General features: G+C 36.0%; 1 protein-coding gene across 1 annotated transcript; it reads left to right on the forward strand.

Annotated features, from left to right (window-relative positions):
* The first annotated feature begins 6,738 nt into the window (after positions 1-6,738).
* LOC148133606 (vomeronasal type-2 receptor 26-like) lies at positions 6,739-13,171 on the forward strand. The gene is made up of 6 exons (XM_087951758.1): positions 6,739-6,953; positions 7,599-7,890; positions 8,182-9,018; positions 10,684-10,902; positions 11,391-11,520; positions 12,267-13,171. Exons 1-6 carry the CDS (start codon positions 6,739-6,741, stop codon positions 13,169-13,171), a joined length of 2,598 nt encoding a protein of 865 aa, XP_087807884.1.
* The last annotated feature ends 526 nt before the right edge of the window (positions 13,172-13,697 follow it).

Genomic DNA, 13,697 nt, shown 5'->3' on the forward strand with positions numbered 1-13,697 from the left:
GACTAAAATATTACTGGAAAAGGAGGTGAACTACAGATGGTTGATTCCAGAAGGATTAACGGTTACATGGAAAGACCAGAGATACAGAATTGACTCAACTGACGAAGCAGAAGCGTTTTACAATGAATTTCTTAAAAGAAGAGAAACAGAGATAGAAAAATAGATTACTCCAACCGAATTTCAAGAAATGGGAAAAGAAGAAGGTGCAGTAGGTGGACAAGCGGAGACTAAAGAACAACGTGAAGTAAGATCAACGAGAGCGGTTAGACCTAAATATAAATCATAATCATGGAGGAAAAAAAATTGATTTCTTTGAATATAAATGGACTGAATTCAGCTACTAAAAGAAGGAAAATCTTTCATAAAATAGAGAAATTAAAATTTGACATAATCTGTCTACAAGAAGTACATATTAAAGAACAACATCAACAATTATTGGTTCCACCGAAGATAGGGAAAATGTTTACTTCTTTGACACATTGTAAGAAAAGAGGCGTGGTTTTGTATATTAAAGAAACCATTTCAGCAAAACTGATCTATAAGGATGAAGAAGGAAGAGTACTAATGGTTGAAATAGTGGATAATAATACAAAAATACTCTTGGTTGCAATCTATGCCCGAATGATAAACAAAATGGATTTTATAAAAATTACATATGAAAATAATTGAATTGGACTATGCTAATTTATTTATAATGGGAGATTTTAATGGAATTGTAGACAATGAACTGGACTATTCAGCAAAAACAATACAACAAAATAGGAGGACCCTCCCTAAATCTTTTTTGAAATGATAGAGGAACTAAATTTAAAAGATATATGGAGGGAAAGAAATACTAAGACTCAACAATACACTTTTTATTCGAATAGACACTCATCATGGTCCAGAATAGATATGATTTGGACGTCAACAGAATTATTATCTAATATTCAAGAAATAAACATCGAAACAAGTACATGGGCAGACCATAATCCATTGACAATTAAATGGAAAGGACAAAAAAGAAGATCTAGATGGACATTAAATAATACTATTTTAAAGGAAAAAGATTTTATACAATGGATAGAAAAAGAACTGGCCTTCTTCTTTAATGAGAATAGAAAAGAAGATACTTCAATGCAGAATGTCTGGGACACAATGAAGGCTTATGCAAGAGGATTGATAATGGATTATACAAAGAAAAAGAATATTAGAAAGAGGCAAATGATTAAAATTTTAGAAGAGGATTATAAAAAATTGGAAAAAGAATTACAGAGAACACCGCAGAAAAAAGATATTCAATTTAAAATGGACATAATTAAACATAAAATGGACCAAACAGAGAAAGAAGAATTGGCGCAAAAAATTAGAAGTGCTAAACAGAACTACTTTGAAGATGCAAATAGGCCAGGTAGATGGTTAGCATATAAATTGAGAAAAGAGAAAGAATCCAAGAAAATACTACAATTAATGGATGAACAAGGCCAAGTCTGTTATGGTAATAAGGAGAAAAAGAGAATTATTCGAGACTTTTATGCACAATTATATAAGCAGGAGGATCTTGATGAGGGGAAAATCAAACAGTACCTACAAAATGCCAACCTACCCAAGATACCGGACGAAACTGGGAAAATGTTAGAAAATCCTATAACAATGATGGAATTAACTGAAGCACTTAATAGACAGAATAACGGGAAAGCACCAGGACCAGATGGCTTTCCGGCAGAATTTTACAAAACACTACAAGAATCGTTGAGTATCTCATTGTTAGAAATTATGAATGAAGTTATGATAAATAAGAAAATGCCTAAAACATGGTCAGAAGCTTATATTACGCTCATCCCAAAAGAAGGGGCTGACCCACTACAAATTAAGAACTATAGACCCATTTCTTTATTAAACGCAGATTATAAAATCTTTGCTTCAATTTTGGCAGAAAGGCTTAAAAAATACTTAAATAATTTTATTCATCCTGATCAAAATGGATTTTTACCAAAGAGACAAATTAAAGACAACATGAGAGTAATTCTGGATACTTTGGAATACTATGAGGCACATCCTGAAAAACAAATGGCTTTGATATTCTTAGATGCCCAAAAAGCATTTGATAACGTGAATTGGAAATTTATGTTATTATTACTGGAACAGATGGGTTTTGCTAGAAAATTTATTCAAGCAATAGAAACTATATATTATAAGCAGACAGTCAAAGTGATGATAGATGGAGAATTTACAGATTCTATTAATATTAAAAAAGGCACAAGACAAGGATGTCCATTATCCCCTCTGCTATTTGTATTGACTTTGGAAGTGCTAAACAGAAATATTAGAGAGGACACAAGCATAAAAGGAATGAAAGTTAAAAAGGAGGAATTTAAGTTGCAAGCCTTTGCAGACGACTTGGTCTTTATTTTGGAAGACCCTTTAGAGACAGCTTTAAAATTACTGGAAAAGATAGAGACATATGGTGAGATGGCGGGCTTGAAAATAAATAAAGAGAAAACAAAGATTTTGACAAAAAACATGTTATTGAGACAAAGAGAAGAGTTGGCAGACCTATTGAAAATTCAAGTTACGAATAAAGTTAAATACTTGGGGATAATTTTGACTTCAAGATGTATTACATTGAAAGAGAATAACTATATTAAACTTAAACAGCAGATAGCATCCGACTTGAAAAAGTGGGAAAATCTACAATTGTCTTTGATAGGTAGAATTTCAACAATTAAAATGAATATTCTACCTAGAATTTTATATTTGTTTCAAACAATACCAATCAAGCTAAGTAAGGACTATTTTGAAGAATTAAATAAAATTGTGTTGAAATACATATGGCAAGGTAAGAAAGCGAGAATAAAATTAAAACTTTTACAGGATGCTAGAATTAGAGGAGGATTTGGCCTTCCTAACTGGGAGTTGTATTATCAAGCTGCAAACTTAATGTGGGCTAAAGAATGGATAACATTAAGAAAGACTAGATTATTGACATTGGAAGGACATGACTTATTGTTGGGTTGGCACGCTTTTTTGTGGTATAAAGGAACTAAATCGCAGGGCTATTTTAGAAGGCACTATATACGGGAATCGTTATGGTTGAATTGGGAGAAAATTAAGAAACAATGTTATTTGAAAATACCAGTTTGGTTATCAACTATCGAAGCTTTTTCCTATCCTATAGTTTATAAGAAGGAACAAACAGTTAGATATGGGGAAATATTGGATGAAAAGGGTGAACTTAAAACGATGCAAAAGTTAGAAGAACAAGATATAAAGATGAGTTGGTTTTCATATGCGCAAATACACTCAAGGTATCTTAAAGATTCTAAAACAGAAGGATTTTAGGATAAATTGACTGATTTAGATAGGATTTTGACAGGTTCTGATGAAAAGGTGATTAAAAAACTATATAGTCATTTGTTGGAAATTAAACTAGAGGAAGAACAAGTCAAAGAAACAATGATTGCTTGGAGGAAAAACTTTGGATATGGGATTGATTTGGAGAAATGGCAAAAATTGTGGTCTCAAAATTATAAAATGACAATGTCAGTAGCATATAAAGAAAACTTGTATAAGATGTTTTACAGGTGGCATTTTCCCCCGACAAGAATAGCAAGAATGTTCAAGAACAAATCTGAAAAATGCTGGAAATGTCATCAGATTCCTGGCTCATATTACCACATGTGGTGGACTTGTGAGGACGCAAAAAAATATTGGACTAAAATTCGCATGTGGTTGGAAAAAATGACAAAGGAACATATAGATTTGAAACCAGAGATTGTTTTATTGGGAATCTTACCTGATACATTTAATAAAAATTTAAAGTACCTGATTGTAAATGTATTAACAGCGGCTAGGATTGTATTTGCTAAAAATTGGAAAAGTGAGAAAATACCATTAGAGGAAGAAATCATTAAGAAAATATTGAACTGTGCTGAAATGAGTAGATTGACATTTGAAATTAGAGAGCAAGAAGATAAGCAATTTTATGAAATTTGGGATCTTTTTTACCAATGGTTAGATAATGCAATATAATAATAGAATACTTAGAAACTTAAGAAATAATGAATATATATATTTCTTTTTTTTTCTTTTTTTTTCTTGGCTTTGATAACATTTTTAGAATATTTCACTACGATAGACTTGGTATGATTTTATGATTCTTAATAAGATAAGCTAAATAAATTATAGTTATCTCGTTTAAGTATGAATTACTAAAATCAGTTAAATGATTGTTTAATAACAATATTAGGATATACAATTGTTGATTGATAATATGAGTTACTATGTAATATAACTACTATGATGGATATGAAATAGATGCACAAAAAGGAGTGATAAACCAACCGATGCACTGTCTGTAAATATATGAAGAATAATGATGTTTTTATGTCATGTCTTATGTTGTTTGTGTTTTTGTTTGTTGTTAAAATCAATAAAAAAAACCTTTTTTTTAAAAAAAAAATTTTTTTAAAAAAAGGGAGACCCCAGCCTAGCTGAAAATTACAGACCAATCTTCTAATGCTGCGTCACCTGTAAAGTCATGGAATCAATTATTAACCAATCCATTATCCTCCACTTAGAGACAAACAACCTACTCTCTAATAAACAATTTGGTTTCAGAAAAAAACTATCCTGTAATCTGCAACTCTTACACTGCAAAAACATATGGACTACACAACTCGATCAGGGCAAAACAATAGATGCAATCTACAGAGACTTCTGTAAAGCTTTTGATTCAGTGGTACACGACAAACTACTCCTAAAACTAAAATCTTATTGTATCTCTGGACAACTGCATAACTGGATAGAAGCATTCCTGTCAAACAGATAACAAATGGTCAAAATTGGCAGTGTCCTGTCAAATTCTTTACCTGTCAATAGTGGTGTCCCCCAAGGCAGTGTTCTAGGACCAACTCTATTCAAACTCTACAAAAATGACCTCTGTGATCGTATTAAGAGCAACTGCGTTCTCTTCGCTGATGATGTAAAGCTATTCAATACCACAGACAATACTGCTACCCTTCAAAAAGACCTTGACTATGTATCAGAATGGTCAAACAAATGGCAACTTCAAATCTCAACAAATAAATGCTCTGTCCTACATATTGGCAAAAAAAATCAGAAAATAAAATACAGGATGAATAGTCAAGACCTTGTTGATGATTCAAACTCTGTCAAGGACCTTGGAGTTCTCATCTCTAATAATCTAAGTGCTAGAGCCCACTGTAACTACATAGCCAAAAAGGCGTTAAGAGTTGTTAACCTAATCTTACGTAGCTTTTTCTCTGGTAATATTACAATAATAACTAGAGCATACAAAACATTTGCTAGACCAATACTCGAATACAGCTCATCAGTCTGGAACCCACATTAAGTATCAGATATTGGCACAGTTGAGAAAGTCCAGAAATATTTCACAAGAAGAGTTCTCCACTCCTCTACTCGTTGTAGAATACCTTATGCCACCAGACTCAAATTCTAGACCTAGAAAATCTCGAACTACACCACCTTCAGTCCTATCTAAGTATAGTATATAAAATCATACATTGCAATGTCCTACCTGTCAATGAATACTTCAGCTTCAACCATAACAACACAAGAGCAAACAATAGATACAAACTCAAGGTTAATAACACCAAACTTGATTGCACGAAATACGATTTCAGCAACAGAGTGCTCAATGTCTGGAATACTCTACGTGACTCTGTGGTTTCTTCCCCAAACCCCCCAAAATTTAACTTTAGACTGTCTACTATTGACCTCACCTCTTTCCTAAGAGGCCTGTAGGGGGCGTGCATAAGTGCACCAACGTGCCTACCATCCCTTTTCTATTGTTTCTTTTTATTTTTCTAATAAGTATCTATCTCATGTATTCAAAACTATGTTTTTACTGATACCTATTATCTTGTAAGCAATTGACAAAAGTAAACAAATAAACAAATAAACAAAAAATAAACAAACAAACAAACAAATAAAAATAAAATTGTCTCCTCTCCTCTCCTTCCTCTATTCTATTCTATTCTATTCTATTCTATTCTATTCTATTCTATTCTATTCTATTCTATTCTAATCTAATCTAATCTAATCTAATCTAATCTAATCTATTCTATCTATTGTCCTGTTGGGAAATTTCTCCTTAGTTCTAGTTGGATCGTTCCTTGATATGGTTCAATCCATTACTTCTCCTCCTGCCTTCAGGTGCTTTAGAGAAGAGGTTGACAGACTTTTCTCTGTAACAGCCCATCAAATATTGGTTCATGGAGGTCAAATTCACAACTTCAGCATGACTCCATCTGCTCTGGACATGACAAGAAACACAAGAATGTTTTTGTTTCCAATTGGGTGTATGAGAAGCTATTGCTACAAGGACAGAAACTTGCTTTTCCTTGCAATCATCAGAAGTACAGTAATTGTTAGTGTATCCCCTGTAGATTTCTAGATACAAAAACTTCCAAGCTATAAAAACATGTCTGAGTTCTCCAGATGGGGGCAGATGATGACACCTTAGCCTGTCTTGCAAAAAGCTCGCTCCTCAGTTTGAAGAGACTCACATGTCTTTGATTCCTTTATAATCACAGCTCAAACACAGGTAAGAGGAAGCATCTTTGCTGTAAATTTGTTCTGTGGCCATCCAGGTGGTATAGGTGGTGTTTGATCTGCTAAAGCTCTAGTGAAATTTCAAGTTCAACCTTCAAATCAGTTTCTACCTAAACTTTTTTCTGTCCTAGGAGGGAAGTTGACAAGAATAATCAGGTAGGAATGATGCTATGGTTGAAGCTGATGCTCCTCTGGCTCCTGGCTCCAACTACAGCAAAGAGGCTACAAACCATGTGTGTGTTCAGGGATTATATCCCATTAGAGGAATGCTACTATAGGCCTGGTGATCATATTATTGGTGGGAATTTGCCATTGGGAGGCAGTTTGGATTCTACTGTCCCTGAATTTAATACATCAAATCTTCTTTTAGATAATGGGTAAGTTTCAGCTGGACCTCTTTCAAAAATACTTCTTCTAGTATTCTGCACTGTCTTAGTGTAATATACATCTTCTCCTTTTCTCAGTAAACTAGCAAGCTCCTAAAATAAGCCGCAATTCTGAACTTCTGAAAGCTAGGTACTTCAAAAGGAATTCTTTATTGAAAGGAGTAATCCAGATACTAGCCAAAGCAGAGTCTAAGATACCCCCAGGCATACAGGAACAGATAAATGTATGTGGATTTAATCAAGCAAAGAAACAACATGTTAATCCCCCTCCCCCTTTTCTGGAAATGTATCTTAGAAAAGTTTTTCAGGAAGTTTCTCTCAGAGCTGGAATTTTTCTGGTCACTTCTCCTCTTGCTATCTCTCCAAGAGGTGACATGGTTCCAGACATCTGGCTGCAGTCATATATTGTATGCAAGTTATACAGATTCAATACAAGGCTTAAGATATTCAGGTTACATCAACTCTCCCCATCCTTCTTCTTCCATTATAGAATGGCAGCATTCAGGTTTAGCTGAGAAAGATCCTTAAAAAAAACCCAAACCAATTTGGATGTTGCTGCACCAAACCAAACACTGAAGCAAACTCTACAAGCAAACAACCTTAACTGTAATATTCCCTGTATTTTTTGCACTATAGACTCATCCCTAGTAACTACCAGCAGATCCTTGCATTAAGGTTTGCTGTCTCCCAGGTCAATAACGATTTTCTTCTACTACCCAACATCACCCTTGGCTTCCACATCTATGGCCATTGCCAGAGGGAGATAGTTATTTCCTTAAACAGCCTTTCCATGCTCTCCTCACAAGGCCAAGTGGTTCCGGGTTACAAGTGTGGCTGGAAGGGCACTCTGTTCTCCATCATTGGTGGCCTCAATGCCAAATCCTCAAGGCAGATGGATTCCATCTTCAGCATCTTTAAGGTCTCACAGGTAAGAGAGCTCTCTTGGATACAGTATGGAGTAGACAGAGATCAGAAGGTTACTCAAAAGCAGAGAGGAAGGGTTTTTTGGGGGAGGCATATCATGAGCATGTGACTGTTAGTTAATTCTTTATTAAAAAGTGGCCATCATTTTAGTGCCATTTATTCTCTGAATCCGATTGTTAGTTTTTTTTCTCTTGTCTAACAACATACCTCAACCAATTAAAATGTGTAACTAGTGATCCCTAAAGTGAACGTCAACTTTTACTTTGTTTTTGAAAAATAATTTCATTTTCTCCAGCTTGGTGTTGGCTTTGAGTTCTCTCAAGGAGAGAGAAGAGTTTATCCTTCCTTCTTCCGGATTAATCCTAAAGTATCTTCTCAATATGTGGGTTTAGTCCAGCTGCTCCTGCATTTCCGGTGGAACTGGGTTGGGCTTATGGCCCCTGAAGATGAGAGGGGAGAACGTTTCATCTCAACTCTGACCCCAATGCTCCAGGAGAAGGAGATCTGCCTGGCTTTCTCTGAAAGGTTGAAATCACATGATTTTGAGACTATAATGGAAAAATTAGTTCTCAGTTTCAAGATTTGGTCAAAAACTGAAGTGATTCTTCTTTTTGGAGACTATGATTGTAGTTTAAGTGTACAGACAATTTTGTTTCTCCATGTAAAATCAACCAAGAGAACATTTCAGAATGTTTGGATCTTAACCTCCCATTGGAAACTTAGTGTGGAGGAATCTGAGGACATATTGCTCTTGGTAAAGGCTTTCCATGGAGCCTTGCATTTCAGAGACCACACCGGGGATGTCTCAGAATTCAATCATTTTGTTCTGTCTTTAGACCCTTTGAACCCTCAAGGAGATGTCTTTCTCCCTCTATGGTGGGAATTGGTTTTTGGCTGCAAGATCCATATATCAGGAGAGATCCCTCCAAATGGGGAAAAACAATGTACAGGAAAGGAGAATGTGCAGAATCTGCCCAATTACATTTTTGAAACAAGAATGACAGGTGAAAGTTACAATATCTACAATGCCATTTATGCTGTGGCACATGCATTACATGCAATGTTTGGATCCGGAGCCCGACCGACCGTGATGAGGTTTGGAAAGAGGACACCAAATATCCAATCATGGCAGGTAATTTCTGTGGTTTCTCAGAGAGGAAGATTCCCATAGGCATTTCTTCAGTTACTGATTCAATATCCGCATGTTATCATATCAATGCATATTAAAAGCAATTATTAGAAAAATATGAGTTAAGAATAATGTTTTGTTGGAAGAGGTTAGAGAGAGAGGAAAAGAGAAGTGAAGGTTCATTAAAATGTTTAAAAGTATGTCTAGCTAATGTTGGAAATGTAGTCAAAAGATGGGCTTATTTTATTATGTGTGGTGGCCTTGTGATAAAATAAAAAAAAATTATGGGCAAAAATACAAAGATGGCTAGAAAAGATAATAGGGAAACATGTAGATTTTATAGCTGAACTATTTTTATTAGGGATGATACCAGAAAAATTTGATCAGAAAAGTATGTATTTAGTATCACATGTCTTAACAGCAGTGAGGATTATTTTTGTACAACATTGGAAAGATGAAGAAAGACCGCAAAAGGAAGAGATAGTTAAGAAGATACTAGACTCTGCAGGAATGGATAGACTTACATTTAAAATTAAACAGAAAGAAGACACAGAATATGATCAGACATGGAACTAATTTTACCAGTGGTTGGAAAGTAAGAATGGAATCTGCATTATTAAGCAAATCAAATACCGAGAAAACTCATTTATTAAGCACTATGAAATGTAATTAATAGAAAATTAATAAAAGTTATTACAAAAATAAGAAAAAAGAAGAAAGACCTTCATAAAGTCCTGAAAGGCTTCAAAGTTTTCCTGGGTTTGAGGAGGTAGCCATGACAGGGAGTAGAAGTCAACTGAGACCACAACAACAATTTGTCTATGTTTGAGAAAGAAGCTTCAAGAAGTCAGAAGAAATCCTAGTTGGCATATTTGCAGAACAACCTCCATTTCCCTCAGCATGTAACCTGAATCCAACTTGGAGAAAGACACTCAATTCATTTTAATCCTGGTTTATGTTTCTATAGTTTAACATCCTACGTGACCCTTCCCCCCATTTGTTCAGCTTTATGCTTATTGCACTGCTCAGCTTGTGTGAATGCAGCCACCTGAGCACATAAAGAAGGACTCAAAATAGTCTTAATGGGTTGTTTGTCTCAAACCCATCAGACTTTTCTGCATTACTGGATAAACATTGACCTTCTCTGAATAGTGAAGAGACAAATCAGGGCAAGCACTTCCTTTTCCTTGACTCCATTTCATCAAACATGGTTCCTGCATTGTGCTCTGTTCGATTCTCAGATAGAAAAAATCAAAGGAATTGTACTTTGTTGCCATACAAATCATTTAATCGTTCCTACAGTGAATCTATCAGTTATAAGACCTTGGGATAAAGTAAATATTTAAAACTACATGTAATCAAATATCTCAGGAGGAAAAGCACATGATTAATTTTGGAATGTGGCACTGAAATTTTTCATATGTGCTTATTCTGGTAAAGCTTTATTTGAAGAAACCATGATACAAAGGACCAATGATAAAGATTTTTTTTTGTAGTTTCAGAGTAAATACTTCGTGTTACTCCAGATTTCACAATTCTCCACCAAGAGAATTCTCTAGCTTTTCAGAAATAAATTCATCTTCTCAAAATTGTCACCATGTTCTGATAGAAGCCATAACCGTAGCTCTAACCAAATACTCCTATTTCTAAAGATCACGTTTATTTCAGATTCTTCCCTATTTGGGCAATGTGCAGTTCAACAACAGTGCTGGAGATGAAGTCTCCTTCTCAGAAGATGGACTGAGATCTGCTCGTTATGACCTTCTCAATTGGCTTTTCCTCCCCAATCAATCTTTTGTCCCCATGAAAGTTGGGCAAGTGAATCCTGAGGCTCCCCCAGGCCAGGATTTCACCATTAAGTCTGATGGAATTGTCTGGGCCACAAAGGTGAGCTGCAAGGAAATGTTGTAAATTCTGGGAAAGATTCATTCTCTTCCTGAAATGCAGAACATCCTTCTAACTCAATTGAGTCAGAAATCATGGCAGTCATTTCGTGACAAATCTGCTGTTCATGTAACACATTTGAGGTCTGATTTGTGTCATTCCACAAAGGGAACAATTTCTGTTTGAAACGCAGAATGCAATTACAGCAAAAAACAGTGATTTCCATGGACCATTTCTGCTCAGTTGCATCCTCATAGTTCTTTCTTTTAGAAACACTGTGGTTCAGTCACAAGCCTTCCTTTGCAGGATGAAACCCCAGTTCCAATCTCCAGCATCTGTTGGTCGATTGGGAGTTTCACTGGCCTGCATCCCCTAGCAGCTTTTCCTGGTTTTTGATAGACAATAGTGAACAATTTGTTTAGAAGAGATTCTGAGCATAGAAATAGGAATGTGGGAACCAATTAAATAATTCATTGGTATTTCTCTTTCAGACCATCCCCTTTGCCAGGTGTGGCAGGAAGAGGTGCCAGGCAGGAGAAAGGAGAAGAGTTCCTGAGGGCAAGCAAGTTTGCTGCTACCAGTGTGACGCTTGTCCAGAAGGGACCTTTTCTAATCAGACAGGTAGACCAGACTTTAAACCTTAAACCTCCAGAATCAAAGGAAGACATTCATTAAATCAATCTATTTTTGTCCTTGTTGTCATTTGTGATGAGATTGACATCCACTCATACTGCCCTACCACAGAGGACATTTTTCTAATCCTCAGCAATTGCTATTAGGATAGATTGAGGGCAGAATTTGTGAATCCCCAACATACATTTCCACTCTAACATCCAATTGGGAAAACCAACTTCCAATGTTTTCCTGAGGTAGTGTGGTTTGTGGTCCAAAGGTTTAATTTTTATCATTTAGTGCATGCTTCTTCCATCAGCTCTATCAACCTCTGAGGAAATAGACCTGCCAGAGAAAAAGGAGATCCATCTACCTATACCGCTTTGATAGAGGAGGATCAAAAAAGTCTGAATGAACAAATTTGAAGTACAAAGCAGAGAGGTTAAGGCAGGGATATTATACCAAGAATTAAAATAGCAGCATTCCTGGATAACAGATCTGTCATTCTTCTGTTGGTTCCAATATAAAGTGAGAGATAAAAGAGGAAGTAATTACCCATGGAAGTGCACATTGAATGGATAGCTGGAATTGAACAAATCCTCATCGCTGGTTAATCAGTATCATCATAAATGAAGGATATGCTCTTTTAGATGCCCCATAAATTGCACAGTGGGTTCTTTATTTAATCCCTTTGTAGGTAAGTCAATAGCAGAAAGGAAATATGCATATCAAAAGACAAAGAATTTTCATTTCAGATGCAGTTCATTGTGAATCCTGCCCAGAAGACCAATTTCCCAACAAGGACAAGGACCAATGCATTGCCAGGAAGATCCACTTCCTTGCTTACCAAGACACCCTGGGATACATATTAATTTTTCTTGCTCTTTTTCTATCTGGGATCACTTCTGCAGTCCTGCTGATTTTCTATAAACATCATGACACACCGATTGTCAAAGCCAACAACCGAGGTCTCAGCTACACCCTCCTAGTCTCCCTTCTGCTCTGCTTCCTCTGCTCCTTCCTCTTCATTGGTCAACCAGGGAAGGTCACCTGTCTCTTCCAACAATCTGCCTTTGCCATTCTCTTTTCTCTTGCAGTTTCCTCTGTGTTGGCAAAGACTGTCATGGTGGTTCTGGCCTTCATGGCCACCAAGCCAGGGAACAAGACAAGGAAACTTTTTGGAAAACCACTGTCCAACTCCATTATCATAGCCTGTCCCCTGGTCCAAGCCCTTCTCTGTGCCATTTGGCTGGGAACCTCTCCCCCATTTCTTAACTTGGACTTCCACTCCTTGTTTGGAGAGATCATCTTGGAATGTAAGCAAGGCTCAACTGTAATGTTTTATGGTGTCCTCTCTTACCTAGGACTTTTGGCTCTTGTCAGTTTCACAGTGGCATTTCTAGCTAGGAAATTGCCTGATAGTTTTAATGAGGCCAAGTTCATTACTTTTAGCATGCTGGTCTTTTGCAGTGTTTGGATCACCTTCCTCCCTACCTACGTGAGCACCAAAGGGAAGTCCATGGTGGTAGTGGAGATCTTCTCCATCTTGGCCTCTGGGGCTGGTCTCTTGGTTTGTATCTTTCTTCCCAAATGCTATGTAATAATACTGAGGCCCCATCTTAATTGTAAAGAAAATATAGTAAGAAACAAGAATTTCTAATTAATGCTAGGATTAGCCTCATTTGTATTCATCTTTGTGGCATATTTAAAATATGATAATATTTCTAATAAATGATGTCGTGAAGGAGGAATTTGTCCACAAAAGAACTCCTTATCAAGTTCTGCAACTGCTTACAATATTCCTGTGATCAGTCTTTTGTTTTTCATGTTTTCGAAGTGTCCTTAGCAAGGTCCCATGCCCTGTATGTATGGAAAACTTGTTATTAAAGATGTGTTTCTTATTTCAGATATTTCTAAGTTTATATGGCAAAGGAAAAAACCATGAATTACATACAAACTAGGACAAGATCCTAAGGAAAAGCGGGGTGGGTTTACCAGACCTGAAATTGTATTTTGAGCCATATTGTCTGGCCTGGTTAAAAGAGTGGGTGAACCTCCAGAATAAGAGACTACCTGAATTAGAGGACCACGAATTAAGGTTTGGATGGCACAGTTATTTATGGTATGAATATAGTTAAGGTTGATTTTAATAATCACTTTGCTAGAAGTGCAATACTAAGAGTTTG

Source organism: Notechis scutatus, chromosome 1, assembly GCF_049901735.1.
Source record: "Notechis scutatus isolate UNSWTSFEM ecotype Mainland chromosome 1, rNotScu1.2, whole genome shotgun sequence".
NCBI classification, from domain to species: domain Eukaryota; kingdom Metazoa; phylum Chordata; class Lepidosauria; order Squamata; family Elapidae; genus Notechis; species Notechis scutatus.